The following is a 25,592-nucleotide window of genomic DNA, read 5'->3' as shown; positions in this document are numbered from 1 at the left end:
CATCAATTGATTGTTTGTAAAGTAGTTAATCCATGATAGTATAGGATTCGTAGAAGCGTAGGATTTTGCAGCAAGGGAAAGTCTACGTAATAATATAGAAAATATGACAATGTAGGTATGGACATATCAAAACTTTTTTTGGCTCATGATTTGGACCTGAAACCCGTCTAATTTTTCGAATAACAACCACCGTTCCTCGCACAACAACAATTTCAGATTCGCTCAAAATCCAGTAACGAGACGTATCTAAGAGAAAGTTTGGCAAACAGATCAATTTCACGCCATCCCAAATCTAGTAGACGAATGTTGCATGCATGAACAATGGAACCAAGAAGCATATCATTATATCCGACTCTACGTATGGAACAGAAACTTTGGATCGCGAAGAAGACGACTGCTCATATCATCCATCAAGTAATTCAATTAAAAGTTTATTCACTTTACTATTAGACTCGCATTTGCGTCACCAATTCCATTTCGACATCTTCACAAGCTGAGCAGCTCCATCCTTCATGCAAAGTTAAGTTGAAGAATAGGGGCATCAGCAGATATGAAAAATATACATTTCAAGTTTGAGGTTGGTCCAATTCTTGCTGGAAAATACATGGTCTAAGAAATGGAACAACTGCGACTCTGACATTGGATTTGATTTTGCTGATTAGACGCCAACAACGAAGGGGTGAACATTGACTTTCGACTTGCTTTCTTTTCACGGCCGTGAAAGTGGTTTACTTTGATTTGCAATGCTCTCCATTCCGAAACCATCACGCGATTTTCATATTAGACGAGTTAAAAATGCACCGCGTGCATGCACGTCCATATGTACATATACATGGAGCAACAACAATGATGTGAATTTATACTGCTGCTATATGTACTTGCAGATATATAATACGTACATATTTATGTACGTAGGTAATAACCTCCAAACTTTGAAACCTTGAAACACTGATCTGGATTTAAATGAGTTCAAGTTCGAAGAATGAAATGCGAACGGAACGCAGAAACAATCTGGACAAAAGGAAACACATTTTACGGAAATAAAGTACATTTATTTAGTTTTATAGAGTGTATGCATGTATATTCGCTCCATGCATGACATACTATCATCATTCAAATATAAGAATCCAAGTTTTGACTATTTTTGCTGTGTAAATCAGAGATAGGAATTCTAAATAAAAAGGACTATCATGTCAAAAAAAAATCAAGCAAACATACCCTACAGAGTACAATAATCTACCCAACATTCATATTTTTGCGTCGTTACTATCATAATTTATAATGTAAGCGTGCATTCGTCATATAATATGTTTGGTTCCCAATCTATGTAGGTACTGATTTAATAACATAAACAATGATAAATACCAAGAACTATTCAATAATCACCAACTCTTATGTACTATCATACTATACTGCTATCAAAATGTATAGTATAATATTCCGTGTGGTAGCCTTATTTACAGGACACAACATGCGAACGAATACATCAACGGCATCATCACACTACGTAACGTGACGAATCGATTTTTAACGAGTCCTTCGAAAAACTTGGTACAAAATTTTTTGCTAATCTATCTAACCTAATTAACATCTATTAAAGTTATTATTGACAGCTTGTTTCACTTTTGGAGTCTTCAATATTCACCTTGTACGAAAGTACTGAACCAGCTAAACCACGGGTTGAGGCTGCAGCATCGTCCATGCTTAAACACACCGATGCTGTTTCACTACTCAAGCTATGACGTTTGTTACTTGTAATAACGTCTGCCTGAATTTCCAATCTAAAAGGTGCACAAGAAAAAAATTACAAGTTATAGTTAGTTGAAGAAAAATACAAATTTTTTTAGATACAATCTTAAATCTTAAGGAAAAAAAACATACTTATTATGCGATAAAGGATGACTTGAGCCAACACTTCCTGTTAAACTTGCACCAGCGAGTGCAAGCATACTCGCGGATTGGGAATCCCGATCTGGACTAGCACTCCTCTGGTGTCCTCCAGTTGAAGAAATAACGGAGACTTCACCAATTGATGGAGCAGCTCCACGAGTTGAGCCAAATTCTAATATATTACAACATAGTAATATGTCACCATTAAATAGCTGATAATTTCTTATTTGTACATTATACATAAAGCATTCACTGTACAAACCATTGCTCCTAGTAGATTGTCGAGTAAGTCCCAAGTGATGTGTTATTATAGCGGACGGCTCAATTGATTCGCTATCCTCATCAATGTCGATTTTTACTCCAGAGGAAGACGTTTTTAGACTAAGAAATTAACAGCTGGTTAATGAAACTTGTTGAATCCTGGATAATCAGTGAAACTTACCCACAACCTCCTGAGCGACACAAAGATATTGGAACGACTCCTGCATAACGAGATAGTCTCATAAAGCTCGAAGCAATTTTTATTAAATTTAAATAGTAGCTTTAAATCATACCGTAAACATATGCTAAAAGTATGGGGACACCTAGCCCAACTGCTAATCCTGCTAAAACTGGGGATATGACAAGACTTGCTACAACTCCGCCCGTTACAGCCAAGTTTCTTCGATGACGAACAGAAGTCTTCATTTTGTTGTGAATTTTTCTACCCACCCAAACAGGAATACCTTAGGAAGTTAAACATTCTTAAGACACTGAATTTGCATATTTGAAGAATTTTTTAAAGAATTAATTAAAAAATATTTTTACCAATTATCATAGCCGGCACGGCAATTCCTGCGACTAGACCAATCCCCACCGGTGCTAGAATAATAATAATAATAATATAGCAAATAATAATAGCAACGTGCTATAAAAACTTTTAATACTTTCGTATATATTACCTCCAATTAGTGTCCCTAATTGCCACATCAATTTCTTTTTCCTTGACCAAGGTTTTTTACCCCAGAATGTGCAACCACTGGGTGACAAGTAATGAAGATCTGAAACTTGTTTCATGCATAACCAACAAAATTCCGCCCCGCACACGGCGCATGACATGTGATTACAGCTTCCATCATCCATTTTAACAATTAGGACTTGACATCTTTAATATAAGCCAAACAAAGTTGCGAAATTAGATAGATATATACATATCATAAATAAATGAGGAATATAATATAATATTACACACCGTGGACATGGTTTTATTTCCTCCCTAATTCCTGCTTGATTTTCACTGATAAGTTTGTTAAATCCTAATTAAAGAGGGGGAAAACTTAATCATAGTATTAATAAATTCTAACAGTTGCACATTGTATTTAAAACACACCTGCTGAAGATAATAACGATTCCATATTGTCTGTCGATCTCAAAGCTCTAGCAGCATCACAAGTCTGTAGGAAGTAAAAAAGTTGAATATTAGGCTTAAATATGATATTTATTCACACAACATGGATAACATTAATATAGATAATTTGTAGTTGTATTCACCAGGTTGGGGTGCCATAATTGTTTACAGTGATAGCAAAACGCAGTGTTACAACCAGGTCGTTCACAGAGTAATCTTGATAAATATAAAAATAATTTGGTATATTATGGTACTTTAGATATGAAAAAGTGTCCAAAGATATTATAATACCTTGGACAACTTGCACATCCCGAAGCAACCACAGCGAATCTATAATATACGTTCAAATATTTTATGTATTACATTGATACATATGTGCTCTCAAGTTAGTTAGAAATATGAAGACGAAAGCTTACCCGCAATCCGGGGAAGGACACCAACGTGCATCAGGTTCCATTGACATAACCCTTAATTGATAATTAAATTCAAATGGTACAAAAATACAAAATGTTGCACGTTTTCTTTATAACTACAAATAAGCTAGTTGAGTACCTTCTCAACATGAAATCTTCGTATTTCGTCATGAGATCGGGTTCAGATTTTAAAAGTGATTTTATATCTGTGGGATGCAGGTGCTTTGAGCATTGAAAACACGTAAGATTAACCCTTGATTCCTATTTATCACAATGAATAGAAACATGAATTAAGTTTTCATATCATGGGTTTCGTTATACGCTACATTATTGGTTTACATGTAGATCTTACCGTAATTTGAATTTTTAAATACGACTTCCAACATTCTGCACAACATCGATGGCTTTGACAAGAAGCAACTTCAGGAAAGGATTCAACTTCACCATAACATAACGGGCACTCGTACAATCCATTAGGAAGGAGTTGTGGTTCTACATAACAGTCGACAGTGATGACATCAGATAACTCGGAACCATCTCCGATGTAGTCTATACTAGATTCGCTGGCTGCAAGAAAAGTTGATAAGAGTAAACTATTAGTATGCTAATTAGTGTTTGTAATAATTCACGATAGCAGCAAATATGATAACCATAAAATAATAGCGATAGAATGTTAAAATGACATACTTCGTCGTGGATGCTTCATAGAAAAGGGCTCCTTTGATCTAGACGGTGTTGGCATCGGTATCGGTATTGGAATATTGGCATTGTTGGTTAGGATATTTGTAGAAGTCAGAATATTCCGCAGGGAGAATCGACTCCCTCTGGAAGTTTTCGAGCGCCCCCCTCTTCCCTCCTTCTTCTTGGTCATGATATTTGATATTCACTAGCTGTGATCCTGGTAAGGGCTGAGTCTTCTACGCCGGATAATGTTGAGGACACAATTCTTTGCAGGTGAGCTGGACATCCACGATATCTTGGCAAACAAGAGGATTTGAGAACAAATGAGGAAGACGACAGCCAATAATCCTGTGAAAATTCTGTATTACTATTTCTTTTGTCTAATCTATAGTAACTTGGTTGGTTCTCTGCTTCATAAAGGTAAACATTTGGAACACCCCACAATTGGGCTCAGCGACACGATGATAAATTTGTTCAATTTCTTCTGATAGTCTATAATTGAATTCAATAAATATTGAATCTAGGCCTAGGCTTCACCATGTAGAATATAAGTTTGAAAATAAACCACACAAGAAAACACTAAATTATGCTTTGTGCATTAAAATCAAAGATACTTACAATTAGTGTCAAGATACTACTGTTATATGCATTTTGTATGAACACTTTTCTTTAGTTTTTTTCTATTAAAATAATAGCATATTGATTGAGCAAAAGACGCCTGGTTTTGCACACCAAATACGTATATTCATAGTAGGTAGTGAATCGCTTTGATAGTGTGTAGTTGGTCAAATGATTTTGCCACTTGATCAGAAACAGAAAACACAAAAATATTCCCCAAGAAAATTATCCAGACCGAATGCAACATATTAATTACTAGTAACAGTGATTGGATGACTCATCGTCATAATGTTACAAGGACGCATAATGTCGTAGGTGATGTGTATTGTTAAAAAATTTCTATTTTTACAACCTAACCTACCCAACCACAATCAACATGTCAGCCTGTATCGTGCAACTTTAACTCTTGAAATGAAATTAATTACTTACCTTTACTACTTCTCAGGACAATGATGATGAGCAAAACTTTCTTGACATCAGTAAAACATAATGTTCCAATTAAATAATTGTTTGCGTCGCCTTTTATTAGTTGTTGGTTGCCGTATGGGGAGGAGTGAGCCAATTTCATCAACTGCTGGTCAATAAAATGATATAGGACATTATCATATTGTTATATTATGGTAGGAACAAGATACACGACCACCCACACGTATATTGTACATTATACTCGTCAAATATATAGTATTCTATGTTTAATAGGGGTTCAGATTTTCTTAAATTGATCTAATTGACTCCTGTATGCCAAGTGGAGGCCATAAGTTAATTTAACTCTAATTTAAATCCTTAACATAATTGAACTTTTATTTCGAATGTAGTTTAAATTTCTGCTTGCTGGAGTTTATTGTGATAAAGTAAATAACGTTTAAATATACGAAATAATACGAATTGTAGAATGATGAGATATTTCTTACTTTGTTGTTGCACTCTTTTCAGCAATATTGTCCATTCATTCCCAAAACTTTTATTGATTACTCAGCTACTTTGAATAATATTTGTACTATAATATCGAAAGTAAAGAAAAGAGTGTGAGTTGTGTGTGTATGTGGATAAATAAAATTGATTCTTGTTCTTTCCGAAATGGTTAAAAATATCCCAAGAACAGATGAGACCCCACAAACAACGAACCAAAAAACCAAGGATAGTTTACTTACTACTTGGTTAAGGTTAAATGTAAAATAAGTAAGTGTGATGTTATTATTAAGTGGTCGTCTCTCTTCTATTATGGGTTGGCTGCTGGTGGTGGTGGTGGTGGTGCTATAGAGCTGAGCATATAGTCGTCATCACCATCCTTTCAGCAGCGGAAATACATAGAGAGATCAACAACGAATACTATTGCATTGCAGCAGCATTGCATTCATTCCAACATTTCAGCGAATAATAATATGTATGCATGCAGGAGTTAAGTAAGTAAAAAAAAAGATTAGCACACGTTATAGAGGCGAGGAAACATTTAATGCGTCGTCTGTCCCCCATCGAGCAATATTATATACGAGCGTATAGTATAGTATGTTTATTAGCCTGACTGTACTCACTTGTTAGAGATTAGAGACCACTAAATAACCAAAATCTACTAACAACATGCATCAAAGTGACGTAGTCATTCCGATAAATGTGATGTGATGGTGGAATTGTGTGAATCTCATCAATTGGTGTCGTTCGTCAAGCCCAACCCGAGTGAAAGTTGTAGCAATGTGCCCCGCACGGCACGCTCTTTCTTCACTGGTGGTGGTGGATGCGTGCTAGCTGGTTGGTTTATTTTTGGGGTATGTAATGTAAGTAAGAATTTGGATTTTTCATGCGAAAATCGAGACGAACATGGCGAGGAAGTAGAAGAAGAAGAGTTTTGTCTCTTGCCAATAGGAATAACTTTTTGAGAGATATATGTTCCAAGGTGAAAGCAAAGTGGGCGAGAGGGGAAAGTAGGTTGTGCAAAAATCGGAGGGATTAGTATGCGAATGAAATGATGTCACTGAAATAATAAGACTGTCAGGTTTCCATTCAAATCGTTAAACAAACTTGACACATTTTTCCAGAGTACATAATTCCAGTTGTTTTTGGAGTTATGTATTCTGGTGAAAGCGAATATGAAGTGAATGGTTTTGGTCGAGTCTTTTCTCCACAATGTTTTTCCCATTTTCTTATTTTTACGTGTTGTCTATTATGTTCGTTCATAAAGTGTTGTATGATTGTATGATATGTAGATATGCATGAAAAACTACAGTATTTTATTGATTGAATTGAGCATTGTGTGCACACATTGGGCTGGATTTAATTGATAGCATCCAAGGATCCAAGGTTAAAATTTGTATTTTCATGCGGAGGAGCCAAGGAAAAGCTCTCTTCCAAGTACAAGAGGCCAGTTTTCTGCCCAACAATGGGACATACTTTGAATGGGTCTATTTTGGTCTGGCTGAACTACTTTTCTGTGTAAACTATAGACTTGCCCATCTAAATTTAGACCTTGACTGGCATCAATGGACTACTCGCGATTATTGTAATCCCAGAAGGACACATATATTAGTCTGGAGAGTGGAATAAAAATGGGTGAAGTGTGAATGGGTGAAAGTCCATATAGACTCACTTTCCTCCTCTCTCTCTATCTATCGCACCTCTCTTCACCGAGGAGGAGGCAGCAGGTAGGGTGGCAAGCACGTAGGTAGCTCTAGGTGGGTAGGTAGGTATGTAGGCAGGGAAGGAGTGGTTACCGACCTGAGACTTATCTCCACCTCAGAGCTTAACCCACAGTCAGCACACACACGCCGAGGCTATCGACCGGCCCAAGTGCCTTCGAGTTGCTGAGAAACATGACGTGGGAAACATAGAGTCCACTGCAAACAGCCTCCAAATCTTTCACCACACACACCTTCATCATCATCACCATCGCCACCACCACCACCACCATCATCATGTTCCTCGTGCTTTCTCTCCCCTCATCCTCCTCGTCGTCGTCGTGGTCGTGGTCGTCGCCGTCGTCTCCATTGCCCAGACTAGTTTGCGAATCTCAGGCATAGCCATTCCCCCTCCACACACCTCACCCCCCTCCCTCCTTTTCACCACCATCATCGTAAAATCAATGCAAATATTACAAATTCGGAGCTCCGTTACCACTCAAAATATGATAGCTTATGCTCAATGATATTCCTGGGTGAGCCGCTCAAGGTTGCATGCCTTGATTACGACTTGAGCCCCTTTGTCTATGATTATTCACGACTCGATAATATGCCTTGATCCAAAGATTTTAGAGCATTACTGGACACTTGAAATCCCTCACGTCGGTCGAAATCAGGACAGCAGCAGAGCATGTGGTTTTGAAATGTGGAATGGGATGATGCACTTGTCCCGGAGATGAGGATTTAGAGAAAACCTTCTACATAATTCCACAGTAGACCAAGGGCAAGCAACAGTTAGCAGTTTGTTTGTCGTCATCATCATCATCATGATCGTCGTGGGTATAAGGTCTTTTTGGACTTGGTGTGCATGGGAAGTGGGATGGAGAGAGCCGAGTGAAAGCAGGGACGGAGAAAGTGGGTCTTGTTCTGCTACATGCGAGATATGCCAGTAGTGCCACTCCACTTGAGAAGCATGAGCTCCTGAAAGTGTGTGGAGAGTGAGTTTTCGGTTGGTGGGCTGAATGGAGAAAGTTCGACTTTCTGTAGAGATGGATGGCGAGAGAGAGAGAGAAAGAGAGAGGGTGTGGGTTTTAGGAAATGGTGGACCGATGGAAGACCCGTGCCTGTCGTTGTCGAACCGCCGTCGAACCCGTATTACAATTCCATGTATTGCATTATCCATGGTGAAAGTATGAACAGTACGAATGCATAAGGACCTTTTTTTCCGTTCAAAGAGTATTTTCCCCGTGTAATGAGGTAGTAGATTACCTCCTGTGAGACAATTTGTCCGTGTGACGTGCCCGTTTCGCTGGTCGCGATGCATGTAGCTTTCTTCCTGCCAACTTGCGGCATGGTCGTGTGGTTCCCGTGCAGCAGGAGCAGCAATGTGTGTGGAGTGGTGCGGGGAGCATAGTTCTGGATGGGGGACAGGAGTCGTGTATTTGCTTACGGAGCTCTCTATCCGGCTATGGTGCACAGTTGGACGAGGATGAGCATGGCTGTGCTGTGTAGTTGGCATTGTAGTTGGGAAAGGAGTAAAAAAGTGAGGGTTCTTCTCCGGCGGAGAGAGAAGGTGTGTCGCTCGCAGTCGCAATGATGAAAGTGAAAGGGAAGTAGCCATGGCGTATAGCAGACCAGTAGCAGCACCACCAGCACAGGAAGTTCGACATGGTGATCACTGGGGACTGCTGCTCTGCTGGGTATGAGCCCTCTGAATGACCAGTGAACCCGACTGAGGTTGACCTCTGAGAACACACAAGGACTGATCCCCCCAATCCTTCGCCTCGCCTTTCTCTCTCTCTTACTTCGCCCCGAAGCACCCACACCCACCCGACCCAGAGAGCCCAGTGGCAAGGGTGAAAGCAGCACTAGTGATCAAGTGAGTGGGTTAGCAAGTGCGGTGAGGAGGTCTACTTTCGCCTTCACCCACCCAGTGACCAGTTTCTCTCATCAGACCAACATGCAGTGGTGACTTTGGTCATCCGAATGTGGTGCTGAGGGTGGGCATGGCTCACCATGGGCATCTCTTCACCAAAAAAACTTTCCATAAGCCCACCTACTGCCAGGTAAATGAAGTTTATCATTTCATCGCTTACATATCATAACTGGTAAGTCTTCGTAAATGAGTCAAACACTTTATACTAATTGAGAAACGGGGGTGAGTTGTCATCAACCTTCCCACACGCTGAATTCTCGCTTCAAACACTGGGCAACCTTGTTACATGAATCGCCATCGAAATGTGAAGTAGTTGTTAACTTGTTGAAAGAAAAGGGTGGTGTGTGTGGTATCGAGACTAGAGGCAACCGTTTCCCCAAGACAAGCTAATACTTATTTACATATGTACAAGCATCCAAGATGAAATGTATGACTTCATTTGTAACATTTACGAGTAGCGGCTTAATATTTAAGTAATTTAACGGTCTGTGATCTTTGGTAAATACGTTGCAACCTTAGTGTAGTTAGTTACTGGTGGCGAATATTTGCGTCAAATGACAGATATGTACGACCATTGTTAAGCTACACGTCTATATATCTGTACTTTCTCATCTGACGCAACTTGTAAAGGAATCGGAAATAATTCGTAAAAATTAGTGATTAAATGTCTCCTCTTGGGTCGTGAATGACCTTCAAGGTCAATTTCTTGCACAGCACAATACCGAAGACATTCGTCAACCACATTAAGTTGTATGTATTGAAAACAATTACAATTTGCAAGAAAAATCTACCTCATACCTTACGTTATACAAAAAATGTTACTAATCTTCGAAAAAAGTTATCATTTACTCGCTTCATATATTTCGAGATACTCATAAATATGCCAATTTCTTGTTCCAGGTCTGCACCGATATGCTATGGGGTCTAATACAGCAAGGTCACATTTGCGAAGGTATAATTCTTTCACCGCTTTCTATTATACGCTTGTACAATAAATACACTTCTCATTTAGTCAGTTAAGCTCGACTTGTGGTGTGAAAGGTTTAAATTAAATATATAGCAGCCAGTTCCAATCAAACGATGAAATGATATTCTTTCGAAATGATATTTTTCGCTGCAGTTGTTGACTATCTAGTAGTTGAGTGAAAGTTTTGCATATTTCCGAGAACCGAAATTATAATGCATAGAGAAAGCAAGGAAAGCACCATCGATGGGTTTTGCACAGCTTTCAGAGTTTTTGCCACCTATTTTGTCACCAAATGTTTAATGATATGATGGGTTTGTTTTGTATTTGCAGTTTGCAACTTCGTAGTGCATGAGCGATGTGTGCGGAACGTAACAACGCCATGTTCCACGGTGGCACTCTCACATGTGCAGGTAAGGACTGTTGGACGTTATAATAATGAATTTACGGCTAAGAAAACGAACAAACCTCTCACTATAAGGTTTTCTTTGATAATGTCAATTATACCATTTGTTCATACGCATTATCACAACTCCATCCATGCATGAGTATATAATCCAGTAGTATAATCACAATGTATGCAACTGATCGACAAGCAATTCTGATTGCAAACCTACTTTTATTTCACTTTTTTTCTAAAACGAGGATTATATTTGTGTGTGGGCTTTCACTGGCAGAACATAAAATGACTGGGATCACTTGCTCAAAGTAAACATTCGCAGCATGTCTGATCTAAATATAGAGTTAGTTGACATTTACGATTCTTCCGATTCCTCCTTTTCATGACAGAGCCCAGTAGTGGCACGTTTTGTGACTGCTTGACTGATAAATATGTACATATATGTAGGAATTCATGTCAAAATATAACACAAATATGTATGAAAGTTGGAAATGAAAATATTATGCGCTGATACGCCAGCGTATGCATGCATGAAAGAAAAGGTACATGTAAGGTATCAATAATTCTCTAATATTATAGTCCCCCATGGTCCAACATTGTTGGTCGGAGCCTGGTCACTTCAAGCGAAAGTTTTGTCAAGTTTGCCGAAAGAGACTGGATGAAACCGTAGGAATTCGATGTGAAAGTAAGCAAATCATTGATGTATTCGAGTAATATGGCTGGCAAAACAAGTAATAATTGATTGATTTCCTCATTTGTGTAGTCTGCGAGTATTTTGTTCATATGGACTGCATGGAACTGTCGGTGCCCAAGTAAGTCTAATAATAAAATCAAGTAACTGTAGTAAAACATATAAATGCAACCACTCCCAAAAAATAAGCTACTAAATCTATTGACAATTATTTACCTTAAATGCGTACGCGTGCATTTTCTTATGTTATAAATGTATAAAATAAAAGTATTTCATACTGCATCATCTCGAAATTAACGATCATTGGTTTCAATTCAAACGGCTTGGATGTGATGTCTTAGCTAAGGCTCATTAGTTTCTACATTTGGTTTTAAATATTTAACCAATTTTGTATGCATTTACAGCTGCAAAGAATGTGCCACATACTTTCCAGGTAATCATATATGCTGCATTTCAATTTTTGCAAAATAATTTAATAACTTCAACGTTTTATCTTTAGGTCGGGAGTTGTCGTCTGTACGGCATATCCACAGTACGTTAACCATTTTATTAGAAATCATACTTGACATTCTTCGTGAAAATATTCAGTTGCGTTAAACAATTTTCTTTGATTTTGCCGAGTAGCTTGGCGAGAAGGAAATCTAGCCTCAAATTCAAAATGTGTTGCTTGTAAAAAGACTTGTTGGTCATCGGAGTGTCTGACGGGCAATAGGTACGTGTTGATATAATTGAGTTATAATGGATCATCCGAGAAGTTGAGGACCAAATGGATTAAGGGTAACATTGACTAACATTTTGCGTCCATTTCTCTTTTCAGGTGTGAGTGGTGTGGATTTACGGCTCACGGGTTCTGTCTAAAACTGGTGCCAGCGGAATGTGGTTTTGGCCAATTTGAACCAATTTACCTCCCACCACACGCCGTGTCCATCCCCAGAACTGAAGTTCCGTGGTAAAAAAAAATATGTAGTACATGTGTTAAATTACAGCCAATTTAGTTGTCACGGTTTACGATTATTTGGATTATAATCGATTCCTGATTATAATCGGGTGAAAATTCTCTGGCGATTAGATTATTTTTTGGAAAAAAATAATCGTCTAAATAGACGATTATTTTGGATTATAATCGTCTTCTCAAAGGAACTTTAAAAAAATCAGCGACGGTGTCATGACTATAATTAACTTGTTTGTTTTCGTCGCTCCCAGAAAAAATAGTTAAAAAATTGATCGGCAAAAATTAAACGGGTCGCTCACAGTTCCTGATTATAATCGTAATCGATTATAATCCACATAATCGTTAACCTTGACTACCCCTAATATAATGACACGTTCAAGTATGCAAATATTAAGTAGAAGTGGAAATGAGTGTGACAGTCGTATAACGTAAATGAAAAACAAAAATGTAAAATGTAAAATATTAATCCTCAGAAGGGGCAATGCTGGTGACATCCAAAATCTTATTTTTCTTGATTGCGTAGCCCAAGTTGACGGGAAATGAGATTTTTCCCATTGTGAAATGTGGAACAACTCCTTGCAAAGTTATCGGAGAAACTCCAGCAACTCCCATTCGGACAGATTGCAGTTTCTCCTCCTCTGTTAATTTGTTGAAAGCAGACCATGGCATGGCTTCATTAATTGGGTTGAAATTTGTTCCGGTCATCTTCTTCCGAGCTTGCAATAAGCAACACATCTGCAAAAAGATGCAAATAATAATAAGTATGCATGTACATTTATTAAACATAATTTTTATTACAAAGCAAAACTATGATCTTACCAACAACTTTGCTTCCAACTTCTCCGCTTCCTCTAAGCTAGAACACTTGAAGGTTGCAATTTGTATGACCCAATAGTCACCACCTGATGCTTTCTTTGCAACGGCACTGATGTCAGCACGATGTTTATGATAATAGTTCATCCCATCACGTTCTCCTTTTCCCACGTAATATAAAATCACGGCCTGGGCATGTCCACCATTGTTTATTGCCCTACATACATCCCGGGCGGTGCAGAGTCCAGGAAAATCTTGTTTTCTTGCCAAAATGGTAATGTAAACATGGTGTTCGTGGTCGGGGTCTTGTCGCCTCCTTTCCTGAAGGTCTTTCAGACGACGGTCGACTTCAACTTTGATTTCGGCAGGGGTAACTAGAGGATTCTTCTTCTTCTTGTCCACTTTCGTCTTGGAGGATTTTTTTGAGGCCGAGCCAATGTTCAACGGCCTGACAACAATCTTTTCTTTGAGAGGGAAGTTGATTGGAGAACACTCGTCGCTCTTCAAATGTGCAATCGCCTCGCACCCTCCTTGACAGTCCTCTTGACAGCATATGAATGAGACCCCTTTCACTGCTTTCTCCAGCGACGTCTTCTGCTGTTCCTTACTGCAATATTTAAAGAACGCACCCAATTCTCGTTGCTGGTTGTAGAACTTGCACTCCTTGCCATCACGAGATTTAAATTCTTGACTAGTAAGAGCAAATTCCTGAAATTTCAAACAAAAAATTCAAATATAAGTAGATGTTGAGGCATAAAAACAAAATGACAATCAAATGTTTTACAAAAATTGAAACTCACCATCAAGGATGCCTCCAAAGCACGAGCAACACTGACTTTCTCGACATGACTTCCAACCTTAAATTCCCAAATTTTTAGGAGGACACACGTTTCTCCAGCCTTGTCAGCTTTCCCAAGTGGTGAAATATCGGGAAAACGGAGATGATGGTCATTAAGTCCAATTGTTTTAGAGTTAAAACCAATGTAAAATCGGATCCCCTCATCTCCGCTCCTGACAAACTCGAATGGTTTATGTATTTTGGGGTCAAAATTTGGGCCAAGTGACGCAGCCAAATAGACCGATGTTGGTTTGAGGTCAATTCTTCGCTGTTGACCGGCAGCAAACTCCTTCACCCATTCGAGCAGATTTTTGACCTCCACTTCACATTGTTCGTTATGTGGGTCCAACGGATCCTCCCCTCTATTCTTCAACGCTGAATTGTGATTTAAAGGATTTATAGTCTTCATTTCATTCGAAGTCCTGCTTAAACAATAAAATTACATACTTTTCCAATATTATTATTGCATAACAATTGTATATAAATACTTACATGGTTTGTTGGGGGGACACGACATGCGTCTCTTTGATATGCTTCAACAGATTGGTGCTGAAAGAAAAGACTGAACTACAATACGGGCATGTATAATTTCCCCTCTTGGACTTGTAACTGCAATTTTGAACATATTCATAAATTATTATGCATATTAATTACATTAACCACTAATCCATGAATTTTAAGTGACTTACGATTTTCCTTTGAACTTCCCCTCATGCGTATTTTCATGCCTATTCAGAGCGTATATTCTCGGAAAACCAGCGCCACAATATTTGCACCAGAATTTGTCCGGCAGTGTTGACCTTTTATTGTTGACTCTTCTATACTGTTTGACAATACGAATCCTGGAATAATTAGAAATAAAAATATTGTGTTTCTCCCAATAAACGAGGGTCAAACATAAAAATATTGAGAAACTTACGTCACGGCTTGTCCACTCCCACTTGCTGCAGTAATCACCCCAGCTGGACCTGGCGCACGAGTTGGGGGTGGACTCCGGGTCCTTTGTTGTTGACCTCTCTGATCTCGAGCCGATCTTGAAAGCCGTTTTGCTCCAGTTTTGGCAACCAGATTGTTATCAATAACTATACAATGACAATAACACACATTAATTGAAAATAACTTTAAAATGGGAGAAGAAATAATTAATTTGAGATTTATTAATTGAAAAACAACATTTACCTTCATCTCTCTCTTCTTCCGAGCTACTGCTGCTGCTGATGATGACATGAGAACGTTTTCCCAGTAATACTGGCCGCATCACTAATTCATCTTCCTCCTCCTCAGATGACACCAATTCCACTACCACTGGTGAATTGTCCATTGTTAAACTGAAAAATATATAATAATATTAATTAGACAGGTGGAGAGAATTAATTGAGCTATAAGTTAAATGTTTCAAAATTATTGCATAACCTGTACTTACCAATGATAAATTTTGAATTCTGGAGAAGAATGAGTTCGGAGGTCGTCTCTGCTTGAAGGCCACTCATCGAATGAGACACTTGTTAGTAGTGGGGTGGACGACAGTTCGGCGACTGCTTGCTTGCACCACCCAACACACATTATTATTTGCTGGATCCGAACAAGTCTCGACTCGACTTGAACGGGTAACCTGGCTCCACATCCATCATATGAGAACGTGTCGCTATATGTGTTGTTTTTAAATTGTACATGATTGATTTAATAATGAATTTCATTTTTCGACGATAAATGCTCGGTAGTTCAACCATCATTGGGGTTGCCTCCAAAACACTCACAAGGGCCAAGGACACCATGACGAGAGAACTATCTTGTCGTAAGTCTTCAATGATTGAGATTGAATGTCTGATGCGGTTTGATTTTGTATAACTGCAAGTCAAATAACAGCAAATATTGCACAATATGCTGCGTATTGAAGCATCAGTTTCGCTTAAGTTATAGTGTACCAAGCGCGCTCACAAATTTTGAGAATATTATTTATACATGTTTTCATTAAAGGATTGTTGTGTTGTTGTTGCCTTATACTTTTTTTTATTTTGCTTTATTCATTCAATATTATTTTGGTTCCGCTTTGATTAGAATGCGAGATCACACAGCAACAAAAAGGCCCATGAAAGTCGCTTCTTAGTCAATCCTTTGTTCAGTGTTAAAGGTAAGTCACAATGAATTGGCCTCTGTGTGCTGGACTGCATGATTGAAATGTTTGATTTTGCTTCCTGAATTCGAGTGCTGTTCGTGTGTAGTGTGTACACAGTATTCACATATTTTCGAACAAGGTGCGAGTAAATAGACTTACATGACGCCATGAATAACATATTGACTTGTTGATTACTTGTACAGCACGAAGTATATCGGAGGAGTTTAGTAGTGGGGACCGAGATTGTAGACCCGTTCCGAGTAGGGGGGACTCAGAGAGCGATTCCATGCAGCCCCCAGCACCACCCCCGAGCAAGCATGACAAGGCGGACAAGGACGAAGAAACACTCAAGGTTTATGATGGGAACCAAGGACTCAGACGGCGTCTATTTCGACCAGTTTCGGTCCAAAAGTCTGCCACCGTTGATCAAGTAATGACAAAAACCCTACATTTGATAATTAATTATACCGGTTTGGGAATGTCATCACCATTTTGGTGGGATGGAAAACCTCTGCTACAATATTATTTAGATTTAGAGTCGTGATGGTTGTGTGTGATGTTAATTGTCACAATTATTATTTTCATTACAGATCCTATCGGCAGGCTTACGTGCATTTCACATAACGAAACCCACCGAGAATTACTATCTCACTGATGCATATGACGAAGTTGGATCAAGAGTTGCCGATCCCAATCCTATAGCCAGTCTGAAACGTCGAGAGGGCAAACGTCCAGCAATTTTCTTGAGATTCAGGTTGGTTGATACAGTTTATTAGAGATACAACACTGCGCAACTTTCTCAAGACAAGAAAACTCGTAATAAAAATCTAATATTTGTCATACATGTTTTCTTTAGGGAAGAGGAAAAAACTACTGGAGAAATCCAAGTGTACTCTGGTCGACTGAAAACTGCCCAAAGTATTGCAACGATCGAAGTTTCGGACTCATCCACCGTGTCGGATGTAGTTGGTGCTGCATTAGATCAATTTGGACTTGACCCTCAAACAAAACTAGCTTACAGAATGCTTAAAGTTGTGGTGGAGAAAGGTAATGAGACCCTACATTTGCGAGTACTACTCGTCATAGTGGTTTGCTCAGTGCACGTGCTCACGCTTTTTCCTATCATTTTAGGAACTGTCACTGAACGAGTTTTAGAAGCAGATGAAAAACCGTGGCTGTTATTAAAAGAACATGCTCGAGATTCTCTCCGACAAATGGAGCAAATTCGATTCCACATGCAGAGGTATAAACATTATATGTCACGACCCACTCAAAACAACCCAAACACAAATACTTTCTATTTAAGAAGGGATGGGCATAGTTGATGAAAACAATTGTTTTTTATATTAATTTTAGCTCTGAAGACCCGCATGGTAAGGGATATCTCATTTATTAATACTAATCCTTATTATAAAGTAGTCGTAACGTAATATAACACATCTTGGTTCTGGAACCAATAATGCCCATGTTTTCATTTATCCTGAACCACCATTGATTTGTTTCTAGGATCCACAGTCGCACTTTATGTTGGAAATCTAACTCCTAATCTCAATCAACGCCAGTACGAAAATGTTCTACTCGAGTACATAGGTCGGGATAACAAGTATAGTTCTATAGGCCCTATTTATTATGAGTACGGAAGTTTAGTTATAACCTACGAGGACAGTCACAAAGCAGTGCAGGCGTTCTATACGTTGAGAGAATCCATGCATGAAGAAAAAAATTTACTTGTGATGATGTTGCCAGCGTTAGCTCCGCATATGATTCCTCAAGGTAAATGAAAAGAGTAAATTTCGATAAGTTGTCATCTATTCGCCTAAAATTTCACCTTTTTTGTCTCAAGGGGTCACACCCCTCCTCGTGTTTGTGAATGTCAAATCTGGAGGATGCCAAGGTATGTTGTTCCTCTAAACTCGTCATGTGGAGAATAATGAACCGCTTCAAAAAATTATTCCTGATTGATATTTTACTAATTTTTCTTAGGACAAGAGTTGATTGGGTCATTTCGAAAATTGCTAAATCCGTATCAAGTCTTTGACCTTGACAATGGTGGTCCTCTTCCCGGGCTTTACGTGTTCCGACACATTGCAAATTATCGTATTCTCGTATGCGGAGGAGACGGCACAATCGGTTGGGTGCTACAGTGTTTAGACAATGTGGGACAAGACTCACAATGCGAGGTACGTGATTTACAGATCTTTAAGGGGACGGTGTACTTGTGAAGTAGGTCAGGCGTTCTTTAAGCTTAATAAGCTTTATGAATACATATGGACAATTAATTTCATAAAAGAATAAGCAGCATAATATCTAAACTGATAACAATATTATTTATCTATAAATTAATCATTGTCACTTGTTGCATACAAAGAAAGTCGTAATATTAATAAAAGTACAACCAGTCATCAGAAAAACCGTTCCATTATCTAAAATCATGAACTAAAATCAGAATTTTAATTTTGTTGCTGTTATAGTCTCCCCCTTGTGCCATAGTCCCCTTGGGTACTGGGAACGACTTGGCCAGAGTCCTTCGCTGGGGCCCAGGATACACAGGAGGTGAAACAAGTAAGAGACCAATCACAGTACGGTCATTGGGAAAAAATATAGAATAAGTTGATGGAAAAATAAAGCAGCAAAATTAGTTTTTAGCCAGTGCAGAACTAATCCTAAATCACGAATACACTTTCAAACGTCGTACAATAAGCCAGAGATTCATTGGTGAAAGCTGACGGTTTTGTTGATATTTAACAGGAGAGGACGCTCAGACATTACTTAAAGATGTGATTGACGCTGAAGAGATTAGACTGGATAGATGGACTGTCGTCTTCCATCCAGGTATGGCATACATCATAATTAAGCATGACATAATTAGGATTAGGACATACTTCTAGCTCATGCGGATATATAATTCAACATTAATGCATTTAATGTCTTATTTACTATCAGATGAGAAGGCAGAGGACAAAATGCCCGTCAACCAAGCAAGTAAGTGTACACATTCGCAAAAATAACTTATCTCAGTAAAGTGATGGTGATAAGAAATTGCATAGAGCTTCTATTTTCAGTGCAAATTGGTGCAAGCGCGCAAAGTGAAGATAACACAGCCATTTATGTGATGAACAACTACTTTGGAATAGGTAAGATTAAAGTATTAAATGATATTATTAATAAATAATATCAACAATATCTCAACAATAATAGGAATCGATGCTGACCTGTGTTTGGATTTTCATAATGCAAGGTAGAAAATACAATCTTGATGAAAAGACTTGAGATTGTCGTAAATTGCATCGTTGAGCATTGTTTGGAATTTCAGAGAAGAGAACCCAAATAAATTTAACTCTCGACTTCATAACAAAGGTGTATATGTGAAGATGGGATTAAAGAAGATGGTTTCAAGAAAAATGTGCAAAGACCTTCATAGAGAAATTCGTCTTGAAGTTGATGGAAAGCACATTGAGCTCCCTCCTGTAGAAGGAATAATAATTTTAAATATTTTAAGGTATGCATTTCACTTTCTCATCCATTCATAATGCTCACCGAATAAACAAATTTACATGGATTTGTTTTTGTTAAAACTATGACTAGTTGGGGGTCAGGGGCAAATCCATGGTAAGTATGCAGGAGTTTAGATAGATAATTCGTCGTGCACTATGATTAATATCAATTAATTTTATTCCAGGGGACCTGAAAAAGAAGACCAATTTTCCAAGCCAAATCACTGGGACGGGATGTTGGAGGTAGTTGGCGTTACAGGTAATTACGTTACTGCTCATTTTTATCGTCCATCCATGTGCGCTTTCGTGCTAACGTACATACTTGTGTGCATATGTAGAATGAATATAGTACATATTATGTTTATGTATATTCCTTACCTCTTCCAATTCCTGTCAGATTGTGGTTTACCTTGTCGTGGTTTTAGTTTTTTACAAATCTACTCAAAAAATGAAAGTCCAAGTGATAAAGATGTGTGGCATGGTGAAAATGAAACTCCACTTTTACTCAATATCACAATGATATCTCATTATTCCTATTACCTATTCGGGTGTGTATCACATGCACTCGCTGTCTTATGTTGCCTCATCTAATCAAAAATAGACAAATGACTCCACAGGGTGATTAAACATTGTTAAATATTTCATGTTTGTATCATAGGCGTGGTTCATCTTGGACAAATTCAGTCTGGGCTTCGTTCTGCTATGAGAATTGCACAAGGTATTTGACTATGCTCACCGGACTATCACAGATCTACCTGTCTTAATCGTTTTTATTCCCCTTTTCGTATAGGTGGACATATCAAAATTCGGTGAGCTAAGTTTATGATATTCTTGTATCAACAATAAAATAATGCATCTCGACTCATAAGTTGAGGCTGCTTCAGTTTTGGTCTCTTTCTCAGGAATTTTCGTACATTATGTGAATTTTATTGTTATTGTAGACTCAACTCTGACATGCCGGTTCAGGTCGACGGCGAGCCGTGGATCCAAACACCGGGGGATGTTGTCATTCTAAAATCTGCTCTAAAGGTAAGCGTAATTTTGCATCTCCTACACGCATAGCAATCTCATAAGTCTCGTGATGATTAAGTAATTCAAATTTCCACTTTCTTTCAGGCTACAATGTTAAAGAAAACGAAAATGAAGCGACGAAATACTGAAGCCATAATGTCACCGATGACCGTCACATGTCCATCGCCCACACCCCCGTCCGCGTCCTCCCACCATCAGCTCCCCATCGATGATTGACTGCTCTTCCTCCTCCTTCATCAGCGTTACATTATCGTGTCGTTCGACTACTCCTGGACTCTTCTTCTTGTAATTATTAATACGATTATTACTACAATGCTCAGCATCATGGGCAGAAATGCATACCTTGTTCCAAAGCCACAACATCCTGCATATTTCCCCCTTCACCTTTGTGACTACTACTTCAAAGACTACGACCAAGGAGACGACAGGTATGACGGAGGTCAACCAACAACGTTTTTCCATGACATGTTCACTTGGCTCGTTCAGTTGAGATTCAGATTACAAGTTTGTATGCATGATTTTATAAGTCAACTGTCACACACGGTCCTGTATGCACAATTTTATGCAGTCATCCATCAGTTCCATTCGTGCTATTACTATACTATATACAACGTCGTCGTCATATTCCACGTTAATTTTATTACCCAAATTGATCCTTGACTAGTTACATGCATATTTCTTTTCTAGCATTACAATTTATGATGAGTTACAAGACTTTTTCTCAGCCAGAGTTACAACCATGTATATATGTAAACGAGTACTGGATTTCATTTGCTTTCACTATTGCTATGCGTGGTCAAAATATATTTCCTATACATTTGTGCAATTCGTTCAGTGATATAGAGTACATTTTCAATACCAATTTCACAAAGGTGCAAACGTAGTCAATACACATTATATTTACACTACGCAAATATACATTACACACACACCAACACAAACACACAAAAAACACAGTCGAGCCATTCCACTCAATACTTAATAATAATGTAGACAAAGAGATGATAGCTTTTACATGGGCGATTGAACGGGAAAAGAGATGGGAAGAAGGCGTTGGAGGAGTTTTCCTCGAGTCACGGCAACTACAGGCGTCGTCCACGAGTGTCTTCAACGCTTCTTGGTGGGCAGGAAGTGGAGATGCTTTTCTGAGAGGACGAGTAGTAGTTGTTGTAAAGAAGGGAATGAAGGCAAAACGTGTGTAAAATAATAATCTCTTACTCATTGAAACGCTTCACTCACATTATTGGAGGAAAGTAAACTGATAACAAGAAAATGTATTTTTGATCATGTTTTGTGTTCTTATTTCATAAAAAAAGAGGAAAGAATTGAGAATAGCTGAAACAAAACAATGATTTGAAGTTGCCAAAATTTTTCTCTGAAATTTTCGTGTATTCGTGAAGAGCGAGATGATATATACATATAGAAATATATACATGGATGAAAGAGCAGCAAAAACTGTGAGTTAGGTGATAAATGGATGGACGGATGTGAGATACATATTTAATACATGTTATGTTGGTTATCTTCACACGTATAGTTTCTTTTGTGCCATAATCTGCAATGATACACTGGGGGAGAAAACAAAGGAGAAAATTAGTGAGAGCACTTGGTTCACTCAGTATTAAAAATCGACGCAAACATTTCTTACCTATTATCCTCCTCATGCATACTACTTTGAGGCATCTGCTGAGTTGTGCCGTCTTTTCAAAATTAATTAAAACCAAGTTAAGCCCACAACATCAATTATTAAATTTCCAAACTACAGTTGGAGTGCATTATGAAGAAAATTATTAAGTAAAATATATCGCTCTTTCGATTAGATTTTGTTCCATTCCTGAAACTTCTTTTGGTTTTCCTCGTCTCACTACTAATGTTGCTGTTGATGTTGTTGTTACCACTACAAATTACTACTATATGACATTGTCCAAATAGGAAAAGGTTTCGACTTTGATATATGTCGAGCAGAAAAATTCACTTAAGCCAGTCATGACATAACCAGTGAAAGAAATCACAAAACTTGTATGCACCACCCAGTTCTTAAAGACTAACTTATTGGACAAAAATGAAACATTTCCACAACACATACAGCCAACTAACCAACCGTTTTAATACATCAAAGGTACACAATTTGAGAAATCACATACGAACCTGCTGAACCATAGCCATCAATTAACGGTTTTATTACAGAGGTTCTAAATTATGATAAGTTTTTGCAGGACGACATTGTTAACTAATTACTTCCCATGTTCCCCCCACCAGTTAAACCTCACGTGAAATAGTTCTATTTATTATTACCACTACTACTACTACTAAATACTACTAACGACTTTACTACCATTTAAACAAGAAGTCATACCATATTGTTCAATGTGTGTTTGTTCTTGATTCTCGGTTCATGTCCGGAGACAAGTAAAATTCCTCGTGAATTTTCTTTAGTGCAGCAGTTTAATTGCTGGAAACCAAACCAATCCTAACCTGCAATTGTAATCTAACTATAATGTAATGATGGTGATTATGTATATTACGCAGTTGATAAAGTTTGCCATGTTTTTTTATTAATGCTAAAAATAGGTACATACATACATACATATTATTAAGTACTCGGTGTATGCAGTTACATTGTTAGAACTATCGGCACAAGCGACTGTTTCTAAACGGGTCTTGTCGGTAATGTATTAATTGTGTTGGTTTCAATTGTTACACACATCATAATATTATCTTATGCAGTCAGCCACTCATCATCGTAATAAGTTAGCCGTGATTCCTTTACCAAAGTCCAAATGAACACTTGTATTATTTATATGAAAACGAGTCATTTGTTAAAAATTCTCAGGACATTGTGACGACATATTGTAAGTAGGTAGGGGTTTCACACTAGAAGCCTTTCAAACTTGCCAAGTCAATCATTTAATCAATTCTACTCTCATATAGTTTTAAGCGTATTTTATAATGACAAGAGGAATTATTATTATATTTATTTTGGAATTCTTTAGAAAGTGTATTTAGCTATAACTGCAATTTTAACTAAGTTTGTACATTTAAAAGAGTATTTATTCTTGAGTTATTTACTATTAATTACTTTCTCACCGTGTGTGACCACACTTTTATGCATTTACATACGTACTTTTGTTTATTGTAAAACGGCAGATGAAAATGTTCCATTAAGCTGATGAAAGCCATGCCTTTTACGCAAGGAGAAGAAGATGCTTACATATTTACATATATTGTTATATACGCTTTTACAAACCTGAATTGATTTTTGTAACTTTTTGTGTTATTGCACCAAAGACCGTGTATTATTACATATTGTTACGTATTGCAAATACTTAGATCATAATAATTTACTATTATTCCTACATGTAAGTAATGTCAATATTATGTATTACCACATCAAAGCTTGTAGAATTTTTCATGTTCTATAATAACCTGACAAAACGATGCACAGAATTTTAGTCATTTATTAACATATATTATTAAGTAACATAGGCGTCCTTATATATATATACATACATTAACTACTATGTATACATAGAGCGAGAATATGAAATCCTGAAGTATTGCTGTAGTTGCTAGAACTCATACACATATTATTATATTATTGTATATCAAACAAGTCTGTGGCTCTGAGAGTACATAAACCAACGCATAAAATTCACAGAGGAGAATCAAAAATGAATTTGGAATCATATGGTCTAACTGCATTTCAAGGTGGTCACAAGGGGTTCAGTAATTATAAAATGTGTCTCGTATTAAAGTTCATTAAAAAACGGTGGTCTAGCAGACAGCCCATGTATTTATACATTGGTGGTGTTACACACACGCACACACAACACACAGACTATCCAACATATTTCGTCCCATGATAACAAAACCGATGGGCGTTTATTTCGAAATCCCTGTCGTGCCACTAAATTGGGACGAGAACTTATTGAACTTGGATACTTGCATCCCATTGTGCTTCACCTTTATCCACTGAGAGAAAGTAAAGAAAGGGCTCGGTTACTTTTTCTCACAGAGAGTCTCGTTTCACATACACTAAGCTGGGGACTTTTCCATTTATGCATGAGAAGCTCATTCTCATCTCAAAATCTTCATGAAAGTCGAAAGCAAAAAAAAAATGAAACACTGACTGGAAAAATCATGAGATAGTAAAGTGCACGATCATTACCAACGTGGTTATCGTTCGTTGCCATAAACGCCCCCCACTTCTTACCATGCCTTTCCACGTCTCAGAGAGTGAAAGTAACTTTTACTTCCTCTTGCCATAGGTGGGAAATGCAGTTGGGTCTATCTTGTCAATTAATCAATTGATTATTAAATTGTTATTATTATTGTTATTATTACTCCTCGTTGTAAGCTACCAATTAATATAGTTGATTAATTATTACGATACAGATTATATAATAAATGTAACAATATTAATAATTCAAATAAAAAATACATAACTCTGATAAAACCTTTATTTCAGTGACACGAAATTTGATGAGCGAAATCAAGGGGGAAAAGAACAACATATTCGTTTTGTTCGTCTATCATATATAATACTTCATAATTCATATGAATAGGATAATTTATGCCACCTTGATCTAGTGCTAAGCTCATTTCTCCCCACATCCCCTAAAATCTGCACCGAGGCGTAACATACGGGGTGACACCATGCACTTGCGGAAATTGTCGGAGAACCGACGAACCAATATTAATATCCTGATGACATTAACAATGAGCCAATAAATAAACCATACGCATAAATCGACGCAT

General features: G+C 37.8%; 3 protein-coding genes across 7 annotated transcripts; 1 reads left to right on the top strand and 2 right to left on the bottom strand.

The window, feature by feature from the left end:
- Positions 1-1,030: 1,030 nt before the first annotated feature.
- On the bottom strand, positions 1,031-6,230 carry LOC110847121 (E3 ubiquitin-protein ligase RNF19A). 3 transcript variants are annotated; one of them, XM_022093981.2, is made up of 17 exons: positions 5,901-6,230; positions 5,419-5,563; positions 4,378-4,719; positions 4,043-4,257; positions 3,830-3,951; positions 3,694-3,744; positions 3,569-3,607; positions 3,421-3,493; positions 3,260-3,323; positions 3,122-3,185; positions 2,832-3,034; positions 2,698-2,751; positions 2,445-2,615; positions 2,333-2,372; positions 2,153-2,271; positions 1,882-2,062; positions 1,031-1,781 (listed from the first exon to the last, which is right to left on the bottom strand). In XM_022093981.2, the coding sequence occupies exons 3-17, from the start codon at positions 4,559-4,561 to the stop codon at positions 1,604-1,606; spliced, it is 1,758 nt and encodes a 585-aa protein (XP_021949673.1). In that variant the 5' UTR covers positions 4,562-4,719; positions 5,419-5,563; positions 5,901-6,230; the 3' UTR covers positions 1,031-1,603. The 3 variants fall into 3 exon arrangements, with proteins under 3 accessions (XP_021949673.1, XP_021949672.1, XP_035705385.1); XM_022093980.2 differs by having other exon boundaries at positions 4,378-4,666; XM_035849492.1 differs by having other exon boundaries at positions 5,419-5,560.
- A 2,886-nt stretch (positions 6,231-9,116) lies between these two features.
- Positions 9,117-25,221, top strand: LOC110848024 (diacylglycerol kinase theta). Of its 2 annotated transcripts, none has more exons than XM_022095118.2 (30): positions 9,117-9,664; positions 10,435-10,486; positions 10,832-10,911; positions 11,478-11,583; positions 11,662-11,710; positions 11,994-12,022; positions 12,089-12,121; positions 12,214-12,301; positions 12,407-12,538; positions 15,914-15,987; positions 16,512-16,738; positions 16,899-17,062; positions 17,165-17,355; positions 17,440-17,551; positions 17,665-17,681; positions 17,815-18,081; positions 18,152-18,202; positions 18,292-18,488; positions 18,780-18,870; positions 19,057-19,140; positions 19,252-19,290; positions 19,371-19,442; positions 19,507-19,546; positions 19,622-19,807; positions 19,894-19,917; positions 19,988-20,061; positions 20,461-20,520; positions 20,593-20,611; positions 20,744-20,831; positions 20,919-25,221. In XM_022095118.2, the coding sequence occupies exons 1-30, from the start codon at positions 9,605-9,607 to the stop codon at positions 21,048-21,050; spliced, it is 2,838 nt and encodes a 945-aa protein (XP_021950810.1). In that variant the 5' UTR covers positions 9,117-9,604; the 3' UTR covers positions 21,051-25,221. The 2 variants fall into 2 exon arrangements, with proteins under 2 accessions (XP_021950810.1, XP_021950809.1); XM_022095117.2 differs by having other exon boundaries at positions 19,356-19,442.
- Positions 12,546-15,920, bottom strand: LOC118434813. Of its 2 annotated transcripts, none has more exons than XM_035849115.1 (8): positions 15,616-15,920; positions 15,372-15,520; positions 15,112-15,274; positions 14,882-15,034; positions 14,685-14,801; positions 14,155-14,617; positions 13,361-14,062; positions 12,546-13,276 (listed from the first exon to the last, which is right to left on the bottom strand). In XM_035849115.1, the coding sequence occupies exons 1-8, from the start codon at positions 15,753-15,755 to the stop codon at positions 13,004-13,006; spliced, it is 2,160 nt and encodes a 719-aa protein (XP_035705008.1). In that variant the 5' UTR covers positions 15,756-15,920; the 3' UTR covers positions 12,546-13,003. The 2 variants fall into 2 exon arrangements, with proteins under 2 accessions (XP_035705008.1, XP_035705009.1); XM_035849116.1 differs by having other exon boundaries at positions 12,547-13,276; positions 14,155-14,614.
- Positions 25,222-25,592: the final 371 nt, after the last annotated feature.

Source organism: Folsomia candida, unplaced genomic scaffold, assembly GCF_002217175.1.
Source record: "Folsomia candida strain VU population unplaced genomic scaffold, ASM221717v1 Fcan01_Sc003, whole genome shotgun sequence".
Taxonomy (NCBI): Eukaryota; Metazoa; Arthropoda; class Collembola; order Entomobryomorpha; family Isotomidae; genus Folsomia; species Folsomia candida.
Note: the sequence above shows the minus strand (reverse complement) of the source record. Positions and strands in the feature narration are given on the sequence as shown.